Below are 13,277 nucleotides of genomic sequence, written 5' to 3' on the forward strand. Positions count from 1 at the left end.
CATAAATGGCTTTAAGCTTACGCGGACAGTGAGCGGCAATGGACAAAGCAGAGTGCACCACCATTCAAATCAATAGGACTCCAGCATATGCAACATTTTCCTTACGCAGGGGGGAAGAGTCCAGAACAGATCCCCCACATATGGCAAGGGCAGACTGTATAACCTTTCAGCATCCACTCCTGATCTGTACCATGGGATAAGGGCCTGCCTTACAAAGTGGTGTACAGATTATGAATAATTTTTGAGAATATTATTTTATGGTTACAAGTGACAAAAGTAATTAGGAGACTATAATAGGGTGTGTAATCTTTGAAGCACCTTCCTAAATCATTATTCTTAAGCACACAACATTCTGAACAACATATGTTAATTCATTTATGTTGATTTCTAAATACTTAGCACTCATCCTGTGAAGAGGGATCTATTTTCAATTATCTGGCAAGTGAATTACTAATCCCATATCACACTCTGCAGACATTCAAACAACTCCTACAGTAGGATGCTGTTAAGGTTCATAAGTAGCATAGCTTTTAATGGCTTAGCATGTCAGGACTAAGAGGTAAAAACTGCAGCCAGATAAATCCTACAAGCAAGGATAGGGCATGCAGTATCCATGTGCTTTCCACTATCCATTCCCCCTCAGAAGATATGTTTTCATGCCCTCTAGGAGGTAGGGCAGCTTGCCCTGTTATACAGTGTGCCTTTCCCTTACACGAGAGATCTGTTCCAGACCCCTCAATGTAAGGCAAATAGCACGTATGCTTGAGCCCCATTGAAAATAATGGGGCTCGCACATGACGTGCGGTGTGGGCGTGCACCATGAGCGTGCATGCTATTTTAACTTCCATCGCGCAGCGTTCAGCTTATGCTGAAAGGCAGCCGTGTATGATGCAGGCACACTGTATATTACAGCAGTCAAACACTATGACAACAATGGCACAGCTCACTGTTGCTAGATAATAGTTTTGAATAAAGAGTCTCAACTTCTCATTGGTTAGAACTGGGGGAAGTACGAATATGGAAAGCTATCATGTCTCATCCCATGCATGGTAACAGGGCTCAAGGGCAATGCTGTGTGAGAGCCTAGAAACTAGGATTGTCAGTAACAGATGTCTAAACTTGTGACATGATAGGACTTGTCATGTACTGCATCTCAGTTTCATCTGGGTTCAGCTCAAGCTCAGGTTCAGCTATAACAAGGAACTGAGACTCTGAGGCAGTTTTGTAGCCTTCAAACCAACAGTGAAGGAAATACTGTTGAAGCATCATTTCTACCTAGTTTTCTGAGAAGGGGCAACTTGAGAATGGTCCAATACATTTTCTAACATATGGTTCAAGGATCAATCCTCAACCATCTCCAGTGGGGAGGAAACTTATTTTAGGTAGTGAGGTTGTTGGGAAACCACTCTGCCCAAGATCCCAGGGGATGGTGCCACTCAGGACAGACAATACTGTGCTGTATGGTCCAGTGGTCTGGCTGTGTATGAGGCAGCTTCACAAGCAACAGGAGAGTCCTCTATTGCAGAATACTTTCCCATCTCAAGGGGTGTAGGCAGATGTTTTCTGGGGATGCCTTCTTAATTTAAATCTGGGTCAGAGTGATGAACACTTTCTGCCAATTCAATTGGAGTGTTTTAAATCTAGATCTCTAAAGATCTGACTAAGCTGGCTGTTGTCAGGTCTCCCCAGTGACAGGCCTACTGCTCCCAACCACAATTATTTCAGAGAAATCTACTCTCCCCAGGAGCAAAACATAGTAATTAAAGTTAAGCACTCAAATTCATAAAGCTAGCTGTCCTTGTGTTTAAAACCTCCAATGCTATCACATAACCTCTCTCCCTGTGGCTTAAATTTTCCTTAATTTGTGCTACAACCCAACGTTTTTGTTTTTACCTTCACTGTCTGAACTGGAGAGCCTGCGCTTATGAACTCTTCTCAGTTCTTTTCCATATCGGAAGCTTTTCTGAGAACCCTCACTTTCAGAATCTTCCTTATAGTTGACTTGTCTCTTTTGATTCCGCCGAGATCTCCTCCGAGTTTCTAAGTAATCTTCATCACTGTAATCTGAAGAAATATCACTTTCTGCACAACCAACAAAGCAGGGAAAGAAGAGAAGCAACCACATTAAATTCAGCCTGTGAAATTGAATGATTTGTCACAAATGTTAATAATCTGTCAGTTGAATATTAATCTTTCTCACACTGAAAGAAAACTATGCCCAGAAGATGAGAAGTTTCTGGACAGCTTCAGTCTTCTCAGTGTTTCTTCCCATATGAAAATGAACTTCAATGAACCTTCCAATATAGATGAAATATACCCTTTGCTGCCTTCTAACATGGCATCATGTTGCCAAGGAATGTTAACTCCCACATCCTTCCTTATGGTTAAATAGTATGATGGATCCAAAGTCACACTGGCAACTTTTTCTAATTATCAAGATACTATTTTGAGAGTACTATTGGAAAATAAAGTATACATTTGAAAATAAAGGCAACATCTGCTTTAAGCAATCTACCTTGTGTTCAGTGGTACAGATACAACTGGTTTGGGCAGAAACAGGAAGAGGTGGCACAAGAGGAAAAAGTCAGCAGGAGCACAGAAGAGACAAACTGAGGGGAAAGAGAATAGGATGAACTTGGTTTAATGTGCTAGGAAGATATATTGTGGGTAGTGGCATTTGCTCCTTTCGTCCAGAATGCTTTAGGATAAAGTTCTACAATACCATACTTACTCTGTCATTTACCATTAAAATCAGGCTTATTGATTATTTTTATTAATAAGATTTATATTTCACCTTTTAGTCCAATAATCTTCAAGGTGCTTCAGAACAGACTAGAATACAAACAAGAACCAACCCAAGACCCACATATGTTTTGGTAGCCCAACATTCCCTCATTCCTTTGGCCAATGGATGGAGCCAACAGATGAGCTTCTTCTTCTCTGCTCTGCTATCCCAAAACCAATGACAGGTGGACTTTCTGATGACAGTTTTGGCAGGGATAGAAGTAAGCTCCTTGCAGGTGCTCTGCTCTTGGCAGATGGATGGGATCAGGTTGGTCACCCTTTTATCCTGATAATCTTTGTGAGAGGCAAGTGGTGCAACTTCTGACTGACAAAAGGAGACAGACTGTGCTTCACTTAAGTTCTGCAGTCTCAGGGCAAAGGCAGTTAGAACCAAGTATGCCTGCTGGCAGGTAGTGGCTGAGAAATGCAGTTTCTGCAGCTGCTGCTTCTCTTTTGAATGGTCATTCCTCTTGCTGTGATGCTACTTTGCTCCAGTAAGGCTGCTTCTGTAAACTTAAAATCCAAACTGTAATCCGCACTGAAACATCAAATGATGAGACCCATACTGGAGGACCGAGTTTAGATTTGGTCTTTAAGGGGCAGCACCTTTTGTGATCCATAGCCAAATCCAGCCCCATAGTGCTGCTGTTGCCAAATAGTTGCTTCTCAGGAAAATGGGTTGCTAACTTGGGGTCTAGTTCTGAAAACTCAGTCCTTCAGCCCAGCAGATAAGTCACAAAAAGTTAAACTGTTCAACTTACCAGAGTCGGCGCTTACATTATCCTCAGAGTCCTCCTCTTCATCATCTTCTGAGTATCTTTTCTTGACTGTTTTTTCTCCGTAGCCGTCTGCTTTGCCTCATTGGCCTAGAATGGTGCCGCCTTGGCCGACGCCTTGAAAACTCTGTATCACTGTCATCATGCGACGGCTGATCCTCTTCACTTTCATCTACATTGTCATCTGACACAACAAACTCATCCTGAGATCTGTGGGGACAAAGATCAAAGGGAAAGGTTTTGGAAATTAAAACACTTATACTGAAAATAAAAACCAACCTAACTTGATTTAAGATCTGCATTCTATAAAATCAAACTCCTAAGAGAAGAAAAAGCATACAGTACTTTCAGTGGCTTTCTTTGTGTGTGTGTGTGTGTGTGTGTGTTACGGGGAAACAATGCATGCTTTTTCTGTCCCAGCTATAACGACATGCTGATGTCTCAGTAGCAAGCTTTTGCGGATGATTCAAACATGCAGTTTCTGATACTGGGCAAATCATATGGTAGCTACTGACTCAAAATTTAGGTGGGGACCCTGTATGTCTTGGACATACAAGAAATTAGCAGAACTTACAAACCAGAGAGGTTTAGCTTCATCCTTCAAGACAGGAGTAAAGACACACTTCAGTTAACAAAGGTCCAAAACACACTGCAGAAATAATCCAGTTTCACACTGCTTTAACTGCCCTGGCTTAGTGCTAGGGAATCCTGGGGATTATAGTTTATTATGGCACCAGAGCTCTCTCATAGAGAAGACTAAATGTCTCACAAAACTACAGTTCCCAGAATTCCCTAGCATTGAGCGAGGGCAGTTGAAGTGGTTTCAAATTGGATTATTTCTGCAGTGTGTTTTGGACCAAAGTCACTGACAGAGAAAATTTCTTTTTACTTAAAAATCTTTTTATGCCTGCCTACCCCATTCCCCAATTCAAGTGCGATTTCAAAAAAAGTTCCAGCTAGACAGAGGAGAAGGTGAAAGAGCAGACAGGCCGGGTGGGCAGAAAAAAGACTTCGTTGAAATGAGCTTCTTTATCAGAGGCTTTGTTAACTGAAGTATGTCTGTAACTGCAGAGATTGGATGCTATACAACTGCAACATGGCTTACCCATCACTGATTCTGAACTCATCCTCACTCTCTTCTTCATCCAGGTTGCTGTCGCTGTCCAGGTCATTCAGTCGCCGTCGTTTCTTGCGACGAACTGCAGCAGCCCTTGAAGGCCGCTTGCTTTCCTTTCTTTCTTCCTCCAGGATGGTGGAAATATCCTTCCCACGATGGCCTGTGATGTTAGACATGTCTTTCCCTCTTCCTCCACCTATGCTCAGGGGGATCAAAACAAAGGCAACACTTAATTTGTTCTACTTGCTACCTAAACAGGGAGCCCTGGTGGCGCAGTGGTTAAATGCTGGTTCTGCAGCCACTCACTCACAGCCATAAGGTTGTGAGTTCGATTCCGGCCAGGACCCCAGGGTGGACTCAGCCTGGCATCCTTCGAAGGTCACTAAAATGAGTACGCAGCTTGTTGGGCACAATTAGCTTACACGTTGTAAACCGCTTAGAGACTGCTTAGAGTGTGGTGGAGTCTCCTTCTTTGGAGGTCTTTAAACAGAGGCTGGACGGCCATTTGTCAGGGATGATTTGACTGTGAGTTCCTGCATGGCAGGCAGTTGGACTGGATGGACCATATGGTCTCTTCCAATTCTATGATTCTATGAATTCTATGCTTAGTTCAGTATGAAGCAGTAAATAAATGCTGTTGCTAAACTTCACTCTTCTCCTGCGACTTCCAGCTTCCCTTACAAAAGGTACTCAGGTATTTTTCTGTACCTCCTGTTAGAAGAGTGGGTCATGTCTCTCTATCCTACCATGAAAACCTAGGAGTTTAAGCAGGCCTAGGATAGAAGAATGAAATGCAGGTCTTTGATTCATTTCATTTTGCCTTGTCCACCAGATTTACAGGCAAGCAGTCACACATGGTCCTACCCACCCACCCTTTTTATCCTCAACAACCATTAAGTGGAGTCTTTCAGCATGAATTTGTCACTCAAGATTGCCATCACCCAAATGTTTTTCTAGTCCTATACAAGAGCAGCTCAGTAAGACACACCTCCTCCATCAGCCTCCTTGATGTCATCCTCAATTGCTTCATCAATGGCTTCATCAAACTCATCAAATCTAAAAAATAAAATTACTAGTTTCAATGCACAACTCAATGACATTCCAAGAGATATGCTAAAGCAACTTAACAATCAAAATACAGTGGACCCTTGTTATACGCTGGGGTTTGGTTCAAAGATCCCCCGTGGATAACAAAATCCATGGATGCTCAAGTCCCATTAAATATAATGACATAGCAAAATGGTGTCCCTTATAAAAAATGGAAAATCAAGGTTGATTTGAAATTTATACTTTTTTTGAACATTTTCAAACCGTGGATGCTTGAATCTGTGTATAAGAAATTCGTGTATAAGAATAAGTATCCAAATATTAACAACCACTCTCCAAACAGGGAAACTGGAACACATCTTCCTGGCATTCAGGTGTACTACTTACTAGTTCTAATTTTTATGAAGGCAAAATATCTGAGCACAAGTTACAAAGAATGAAATTTTATTCATGCTGTCATTTATTTATTAATTAACTAATGTGAAGGGGGCAGTGAAAATTAATTTCTATTACTATCTCTTGGAATGACTGCCAAATTATCAGTCAATCTCCTTGGTCTTCTTTCATTTCATATTACAACAGTTGTTGCTCTTGATTTAAAAGAGACACATTCCACAGAAGTGCTATGTTTTTTGCTCTAAAGAGTTCTTTCAAAAATTCCAATAAGTCCCCAAATCATTCTGGAACAAATTACAAGACTTTTTAACCTCCTTTATAGATTTTATAATCAGTTGTGAGCTACCCTTTCTTCTCATCCTTGCAGGCCCTTTCTCAAAATGTGACTTTATCCTAAACTATCTAAGAGGACAATATTGATTCCTGATTACAGCTATCATTTTCTCCCTCTTATCCCTTTCAAAAGGAAAAGCAGATGTTCTTGTTACTTGGATGTTGCAGCAGCAGTCTGCATTTTATATAACACTGCAAAATGAGGGGGGAGAGGGATTTAAATGTAGTTTTAGGTTTTTTTATTCACAGCTGAGGCAAAAAGAGGTCAAATGTCTTGGAGGTTTTAGAGCTCAAGCTTCACCTAAAAGCAGCTGAAATGAACTGGAGGGACTGCACAAAAGCAGAAGCAACAAAGACGATGCCTTTCACAGGCCTGCTGTTGAACATAATACATTTCAAGTGCAATTTCTACTAACAAGCAATGACCCTTCAAAGTGCTATAACTGCAGAATGCTTTAATCCTCTAGAGGACTGTTGAATGTCCTGGGGCGAAAGGGAGGTTCTGTTGGGTAATCAGTTTTTCTCATCCATCAAGGACATGATAACTTGTCCTTAAAAGCCAGCATACAGCCTTACATCTTCATAGCAGCCACAGTCTCCCCCCAAAAGGAGGGCCTTCCAGTAAAATACAGTATTATGGAAATAATGAACATTATGTCATGTCAGACACCAGAGAAACAAACTACTTTCACTCAGCTTTCGTATAGACATGTGGGAAAGGTGTAGAAAACCATAACATAGGCATACCATGTATATAAGTGGGTCTGTAAGCTTAAAATGTCATTTTTAAAGGAACTGAGAAGGATGGGGGGCAAGCCACATGACATACAAATGCACAAGAAAGGAAGGAAACATTTTATGTGAGCCAGCTGCTCTTTCACCCATCAGACTCAATGGGGAGAGGAGTAAGCTCAATTTCCTCTCAGACTCTTTTTGCTGCTGAAGCAAGGCCTTACACTCCCCTCTTCCTTTTGCAGATTCTCATTTGCACAAGTGAACCGGAGACAACATGGTATCTTTTACATCAATTCAGAAGAAGCAAAATAAGTCACTTACCTATAGCTGATGCATTTCCGTTGCCTTGTTGACCTCCTTTCATGCAGCTTTGCCTTTGATTTTTTTGGATCTTTCTTCTTTTCATCTATGATTTCAGGTATTTCAGGCTCCTGTTGAAAAAAGGTTATTATTAAGCACAGCAACAGATGCAGCCTACAAGGAAGGCCCACTTCTATGATTTGAACATAGAAGCTTTGCTTCAATCCTTTTCATTTTCATTAGAAAAAAATCTCCTGCCACACAAAGAGATGCACTTTTCCACATGGCTCCTCACAACTACCACCCTGTTGTTGGTATGGCAACTCTCGGTTGACTTGGCAAGACTTATTCAGAGTCATTCCTCTCATCTGAGGCTCAGACAGTGTGACTTCCCCAAGGTCAAAATGTGGGTTTCCAGCACTGCGCCAGCATTTCAGTCCTGACCTCCCCAGAGCCCTAATCTAAAACTCAAACCATTACACCACACTGGCTCTCCAACTAAACCAGTTCCCCTGCACAAGTTTCCCAAACAGCAGGCACCATATTTACAAATCCGGATGCAGAGAAGTTGCAGCCAATAGAAAGGGGAGAGAAAGGCTGACTAGATGGGCCAGAATAGCACAGGCACATGGACCGGATGCCCACCCGGATTGGTCCCCAGGTTGGCCATCCTCATGCTGCCCCAGGACCACGTTCCTTACCATGCCATGCTGTTGCTCCCACTGGGAAGCCCCATCACTGCATCTGATACAGAAATGGAGCGCTTGTTTGCACCCATGTGGCTAGGCACTTTGTTTCCACATCAGATGCAGTGATGAGGGGCTTCTCAGAAGGAGTGATGGTGCAGCAAGGTAAGAAGCACGGAGGGCCATTTAAACAGCCAGTGTTTGCTGTGGAGTTTCCAGGATCAAATCAAGGGTCAAATTGTCCTGTGATAAAGGCTGTTAACCGCAGAGATTGGGCTGGATCCACCAGATCTGCGTCCAGTTTGCCAGGATCCAAACCCAGGATTTTGGCTTGCATCCTCTAAAGAGGATGACATGAGGTTGGGTAAAACATGGGCTTTTTGGTCTGTGTGGACAACCCCATAAATTCCATTGGTTTTCTAGGGATGAGGAAATAAGGAATTAGCAGTCGATGTAACTTCTCAGCCTTTGGTATCAGTAGCAGAAGCAGAACTGATCAGCCAAATAAGCAGATGGAAACAAATTCACTTGATTTCTGAACATTTGGACAATCAGCAGATTCTGCTCCCTCTGGGGCAATTCTAGATTATTTTCATACCGAAGTACACCCAGCTCTGGCTCAATACTTGAAAGCAAAATCATATTAATGTCAATGGATGCATTTCACTTACTCGTGGAGGAATGATATTCTCAATACTGATCCCCACGTACACAAGGCGTTCCTTCCTTTGGGACAAACACAAAAGCCAAAAAAGAAAAAGAAAAAAAAAAGTCAATTCTTCACAATATCTGATCATTCTTCTATAGTCTTTTTCCCTGCTTCCCCTATATTATAGCACCTGTTTATTTTATATAGGATTCTGTCAGGCTTTGAAATAGGTGCCCCTCCATGATACCTTCTTGCAACCATGGTTGCAAAGAGAGATTGCAAACTGGATAGAGGCTAACTCTCTAGTTTGCAAAAATATCAGCATGTGGCTAGTTCCAAACTGGAAGAAAATGGAAATGCAGCAACTAGGATTAGGACAGAAAATCCACAAACCTATGAAAGGGGCAAAACAGACCACCTCAAAGGGGCAGCTTGAAGCCGTCCCTGAGAGAGCTGGGTTGGGGCCGTGGCCACATGCTGTGATCCCAATCTGGCTTTTTGCTGGTCCAAAAAGAAGCAGCAAAACGCTGCTCCTTTTTAAGCTGGCAAAAAGCCAGCTTTTCCCTCCCTGCCATGGCTTTACGGTACTCCTGTGGTATATAGTATGTAAATGCCGCACCCCCGGAGTGCCATGAAGCCAGCCCATGTGTCGGCAATCTGGCATCTTCCGGGCACATGTTGTGCATATGCCACAGCCACAAAGCCACCAGGAAGCCGATGTTTTGAGCCGGTCTGTTTTGGCTCAAACATTCCCGATTTATGTGAGAAGATAATGCTTCCCTGTGGAATATGATGTGTTCAGTGGTTACTGCTTTTTGGTTGAATGTGCTGCAGTGTATTAATATTATATTACAAAAACCTTTGGCATTTGTAGATGCAAAAGGTTTTTTTAAAATTTCATTAACGTGGAGGGGAATTTTACCAAGAATCAGCACTGTGGGATCCTATATGCTTTCACTATAGCAATAAGATCTATATTCCAAGATTGGAATGGTAAATCTTCACCATCTATCATTCAATGGTCAGAGGGCATTACTGTTTTACTTATGCATGAACGTTTATTTTATAGAGGTCCACTTCAAGAAAATTGCATTCTTACAATTAGGGTCACCTTCTATTAATATACATCCTATGTATTTCCCCTCTCTCTTTTTTCCTATCACATTCAGTAATTCAGTATTAGTATTTTATTGATTATTTGGATTGTATTGTATTATTTTAATGATGTAATCCCGCTTCGATCCTTGGAAGAGGCGGTTATATAAATAAAAATTATTATTATTATTATTATTCTCCTCCTCTGTTTCTTTATTTGTAATCATATTTTTAAAATTCAGTAAAAAAAAAGCATTCCTGATTCCTAACCATGGTTAGAAAGTATGTGTTGGTGTGTGGGCTGACAGAAAATATTGGGTTAGTAAGTTCTATGAACTCATTTGTATGACCAAGTTGGTGCTTTTCTTCTTCCCTTTCACGGTCATTTCATCTTGTATTTATTTATAATACTTTTACCCTGACTTTTCAAAAAAACTTTATGATGTACAAATAATATTCAGCACAGAGAACAAGTAATCTAAATCATGCATGATAAAATCCAGAAACTTCGAAAACCAAAAGAGCAATTTGTTATCTTTGTAGGAGATTTTTGCTATCCTTGATCCCTTTGGTTCCAGCTAGAATAATAACGTAAAAATAAAAACAAGTTATCTAGGGGATTTGGTAATATTTAGATGTCATAGCTTAGGATTTTCTAGGTTGGCACCCTCTGCATGTATTGGACTACAAGTCCCATAACACAGGCCTGTAATGAAAAAGCTTATTTCAATATTGTAGTTGTTTATAATGTATTCTGGAGTGCTGAATTTGAAAAACAATACAAATGTTGTCCCACACACAGTTCATTCACGAATTTGATATTTTTATCAATTCAGTTGTTACTCAGCTTTGATTAAGTGTGGACATTAAAGTTCTAGGGCAAATTCTTTCAATGCTTTAGAATTAATTTTTATTTATTGATTTATTTTTATGTTTCATATCAACAAATTAAAGTGTTTTGAAAGTGTATTAAAGACTTTAATTCCTTTCTTACTCACTGCAGGATAATTTTTTGCAGGATCATTTCATTTGGTTACATATTACAACACAGAAATGTCAAAGAAAGTTGTGAATAAACTTTACATAATGGAGCAAATCTGATATCATGTTAGGATTTTAAACAGCTAATTCCTATAAAACCAGCATCCATCTTTTTAACATTTTTTATGGCCATCTATTTTTAGGTATGTATTAATCATCATATAGCATGATCAATGCACATCCTAGTTTGGGATAGTGATTAGTTTTTGTGGGTTTTTCAGGCTATGTGGCCATGTTCTAGAAGAGTTTAATCCTGATGTTTCGCCAGCATCTGTGGCTGGCATCTTGTTCTGAAGATGTCAGACACAGATGCTGGCAAAACATCAGGAATAAACTCTTCTAGAACATGGCCACATAGCCCGAAAAAACTACAAAAAACTATGTATGCCGGCCATGAAAGCCTTCGACTTCACAGTGACAACTAGAGTTCACGGGAGATGGAACAAATAGTCCAGGATAGTGAAACATGACATAAATGAATGCTTGAATCCATTTTAGTAGAATCCTTGAAGGATATGGAATTAAAGACTGAAGCAGAGCCCTTTACAACACCAAAGCTTAGCTTTAAAGCTTCAGGAGTAAAAATGTTAAGCCACCAATACTTTTAGCTTTTCAGTAAAGAGAACCTTTGTGATCTACAAACAAAGAGAAAGAGGCACATGTTGAGGCAATTCAACCCAGAAAAGGACACTTCTGGATCATCTCTCACCATGCTACCGCTCTTCCTGACGTCAAAGTTTCATATCAGCAAAAAAGACCCACTCTTCTTTTAAGGAAATATCAGCCTCCAGCTATATAATAATATTTAGTTTTACTGTACCACGCTCTGGTAATCTCTATGATGGAAATTGCTTAATTTCCATCATAGGGATCTTGGAGGAAACGGATTTTTTGGACCCATTTCAAACTGGCTTCCGGGCGGGCTATGAAGTTGAGACTGCCATGGTCGCCTTAGTCGATGATCTCCGTCTAAGCATGGACAGGGGTAGCGTGTCCCTGTTAAGTGTTTTTGGACATCTCAGCGGCCTTCGATACCATCGACCATAGTATCCTTCTGGATCGCCTGAGGGAGTTGGGTATTGGGGGCACTGCTTTGCAGTGGTTCCGTTCCTACCTCTCGGGTAGATTCCAGATGGTGGAGCTGGGGGACTGTCGCTCCGATAAGAGGGCCCTTACATCTGGGGTCCCTCAAGAAGCGATTTTGTCCCCCATGCTATTCAACATTTACATGAAGCCGCTGGGAAAGATCATCCAGAGACACGGGGTGCGGTGTTATCAGTACGCTGATGACACCCAAATAGTCTTCTCTGTGTCTCCGACTGATGCAGTGACTAGGGATGGCATCTCTCCTCTTAATGCCTGCTTGGAGTCGGTAATGGGCTGGATGAGAGAAAACAGACTCAATTTGAATCCAGAGAAAACAGAAGTACTGATGATAGGCTCTCCTGGCCCGGGGAAGGACATTTTTCCACCTGTCCTGAATGGGGTCACGCTCCCCGTGAAGGACTCAGTTCGCAGTCTGGCGGTGCTTCTGGACTCGTCGCTCCACTTTACATCTCAAGTGGATGCAACGGTCAGGAGCACCTGCTATCAGCTTCGGCTGATATGCCAGCTGCGACCCTACCTGGGCCGGGGGGACCTTGAAACCGTGGTACACGCTCTGGTAACCTATCAGTTGGATTTCTGTAATGTGCTCTACATGGGGCAACCCTTGTACCAAACCCGGAAGCTTCAATTAGTGCAGAATATGGCAGCCAGACTGGTCACTGGATGTCCCAGGGCCAGTTATATAACACCTGTTATGAAAGATCTCCATTGGCTGCCCATTCGCTTCCGAGCGCAATACAAGGTGTTGGTTATAACCTATAAAGCCCTAAATGGCTTGGGCCCAGGGTACTTGGAGGACCGCCTCTCCTCATACAATCCGCCCCGCACTTTCAGGTCGGGCAGGAAACATCTCCTAAGAATTCCAGATGCACGCTATAATGCAACTCGGAGGGCATTTTCCATCTTAGCCCCACAACTCTGGAACACCTTGCCCGACGAGCTCCGCACAGCCACCTCCCTTGAAGCTTTTAAGAGGACCTTGAAGACCTTCCTCTTCTGCCAGTCTTTCCCCCCATGATCCTTTTTTTTCTTTCTTTTTGATTGACTCTTCCTCCCTTTTTAGTGATGTTTTAGGCATTTTATCTTGTCACTGGTATTATTGTACTGCTGCTATTTCTATTGGAGGTTTTATGATGTTTTAACTGTTTTATATTGTATAATTGGGGGGGTTGGAGGGGCCTTGTTGTTTTACACTGTTTTTATATTTTCTG

At 41.7% G+C, this 13,277-nt stretch overlaps 1 protein-coding gene across 1 annotated transcript in view; it reads right to left on the bottom strand.

Moving 5' to 3' along the window:
- The window catches only part of RSF1 (remodeling and spacing factor 1), a 73,216-nt gene that overhangs the window by 4,719 nt on the left and 55,220 nt on the right, over positions 1–13,277 (bottom strand). Inside the window, 7 exon segments of the mRNA XM_042456069.1 lie at positions 1,894–2,082; positions 3,546–3,618; positions 3,620–3,770; positions 4,666–4,873; positions 5,666–5,733; positions 7,510–7,619; positions 8,846–8,900. Coding sequence (XP_042312003.1) covers positions 1,894–2,082; positions 3,546–3,618; positions 3,620–3,770; positions 4,666–4,873; positions 5,666–5,733; positions 7,510–7,619; positions 8,846–8,900 — 854 coding nt within the window.

The sequence above is a fragment of the Sceloporus undulatus genome, chromosome 3 (genome assembly GCF_019175285.1).
Source record: "Sceloporus undulatus isolate JIND9_A2432 ecotype Alabama chromosome 3, SceUnd_v1.1, whole genome shotgun sequence".
In the NCBI taxonomy this organism is placed as follows: Eukaryota; Metazoa; Chordata; class Lepidosauria; order Squamata; family Phrynosomatidae; genus Sceloporus; species Sceloporus undulatus.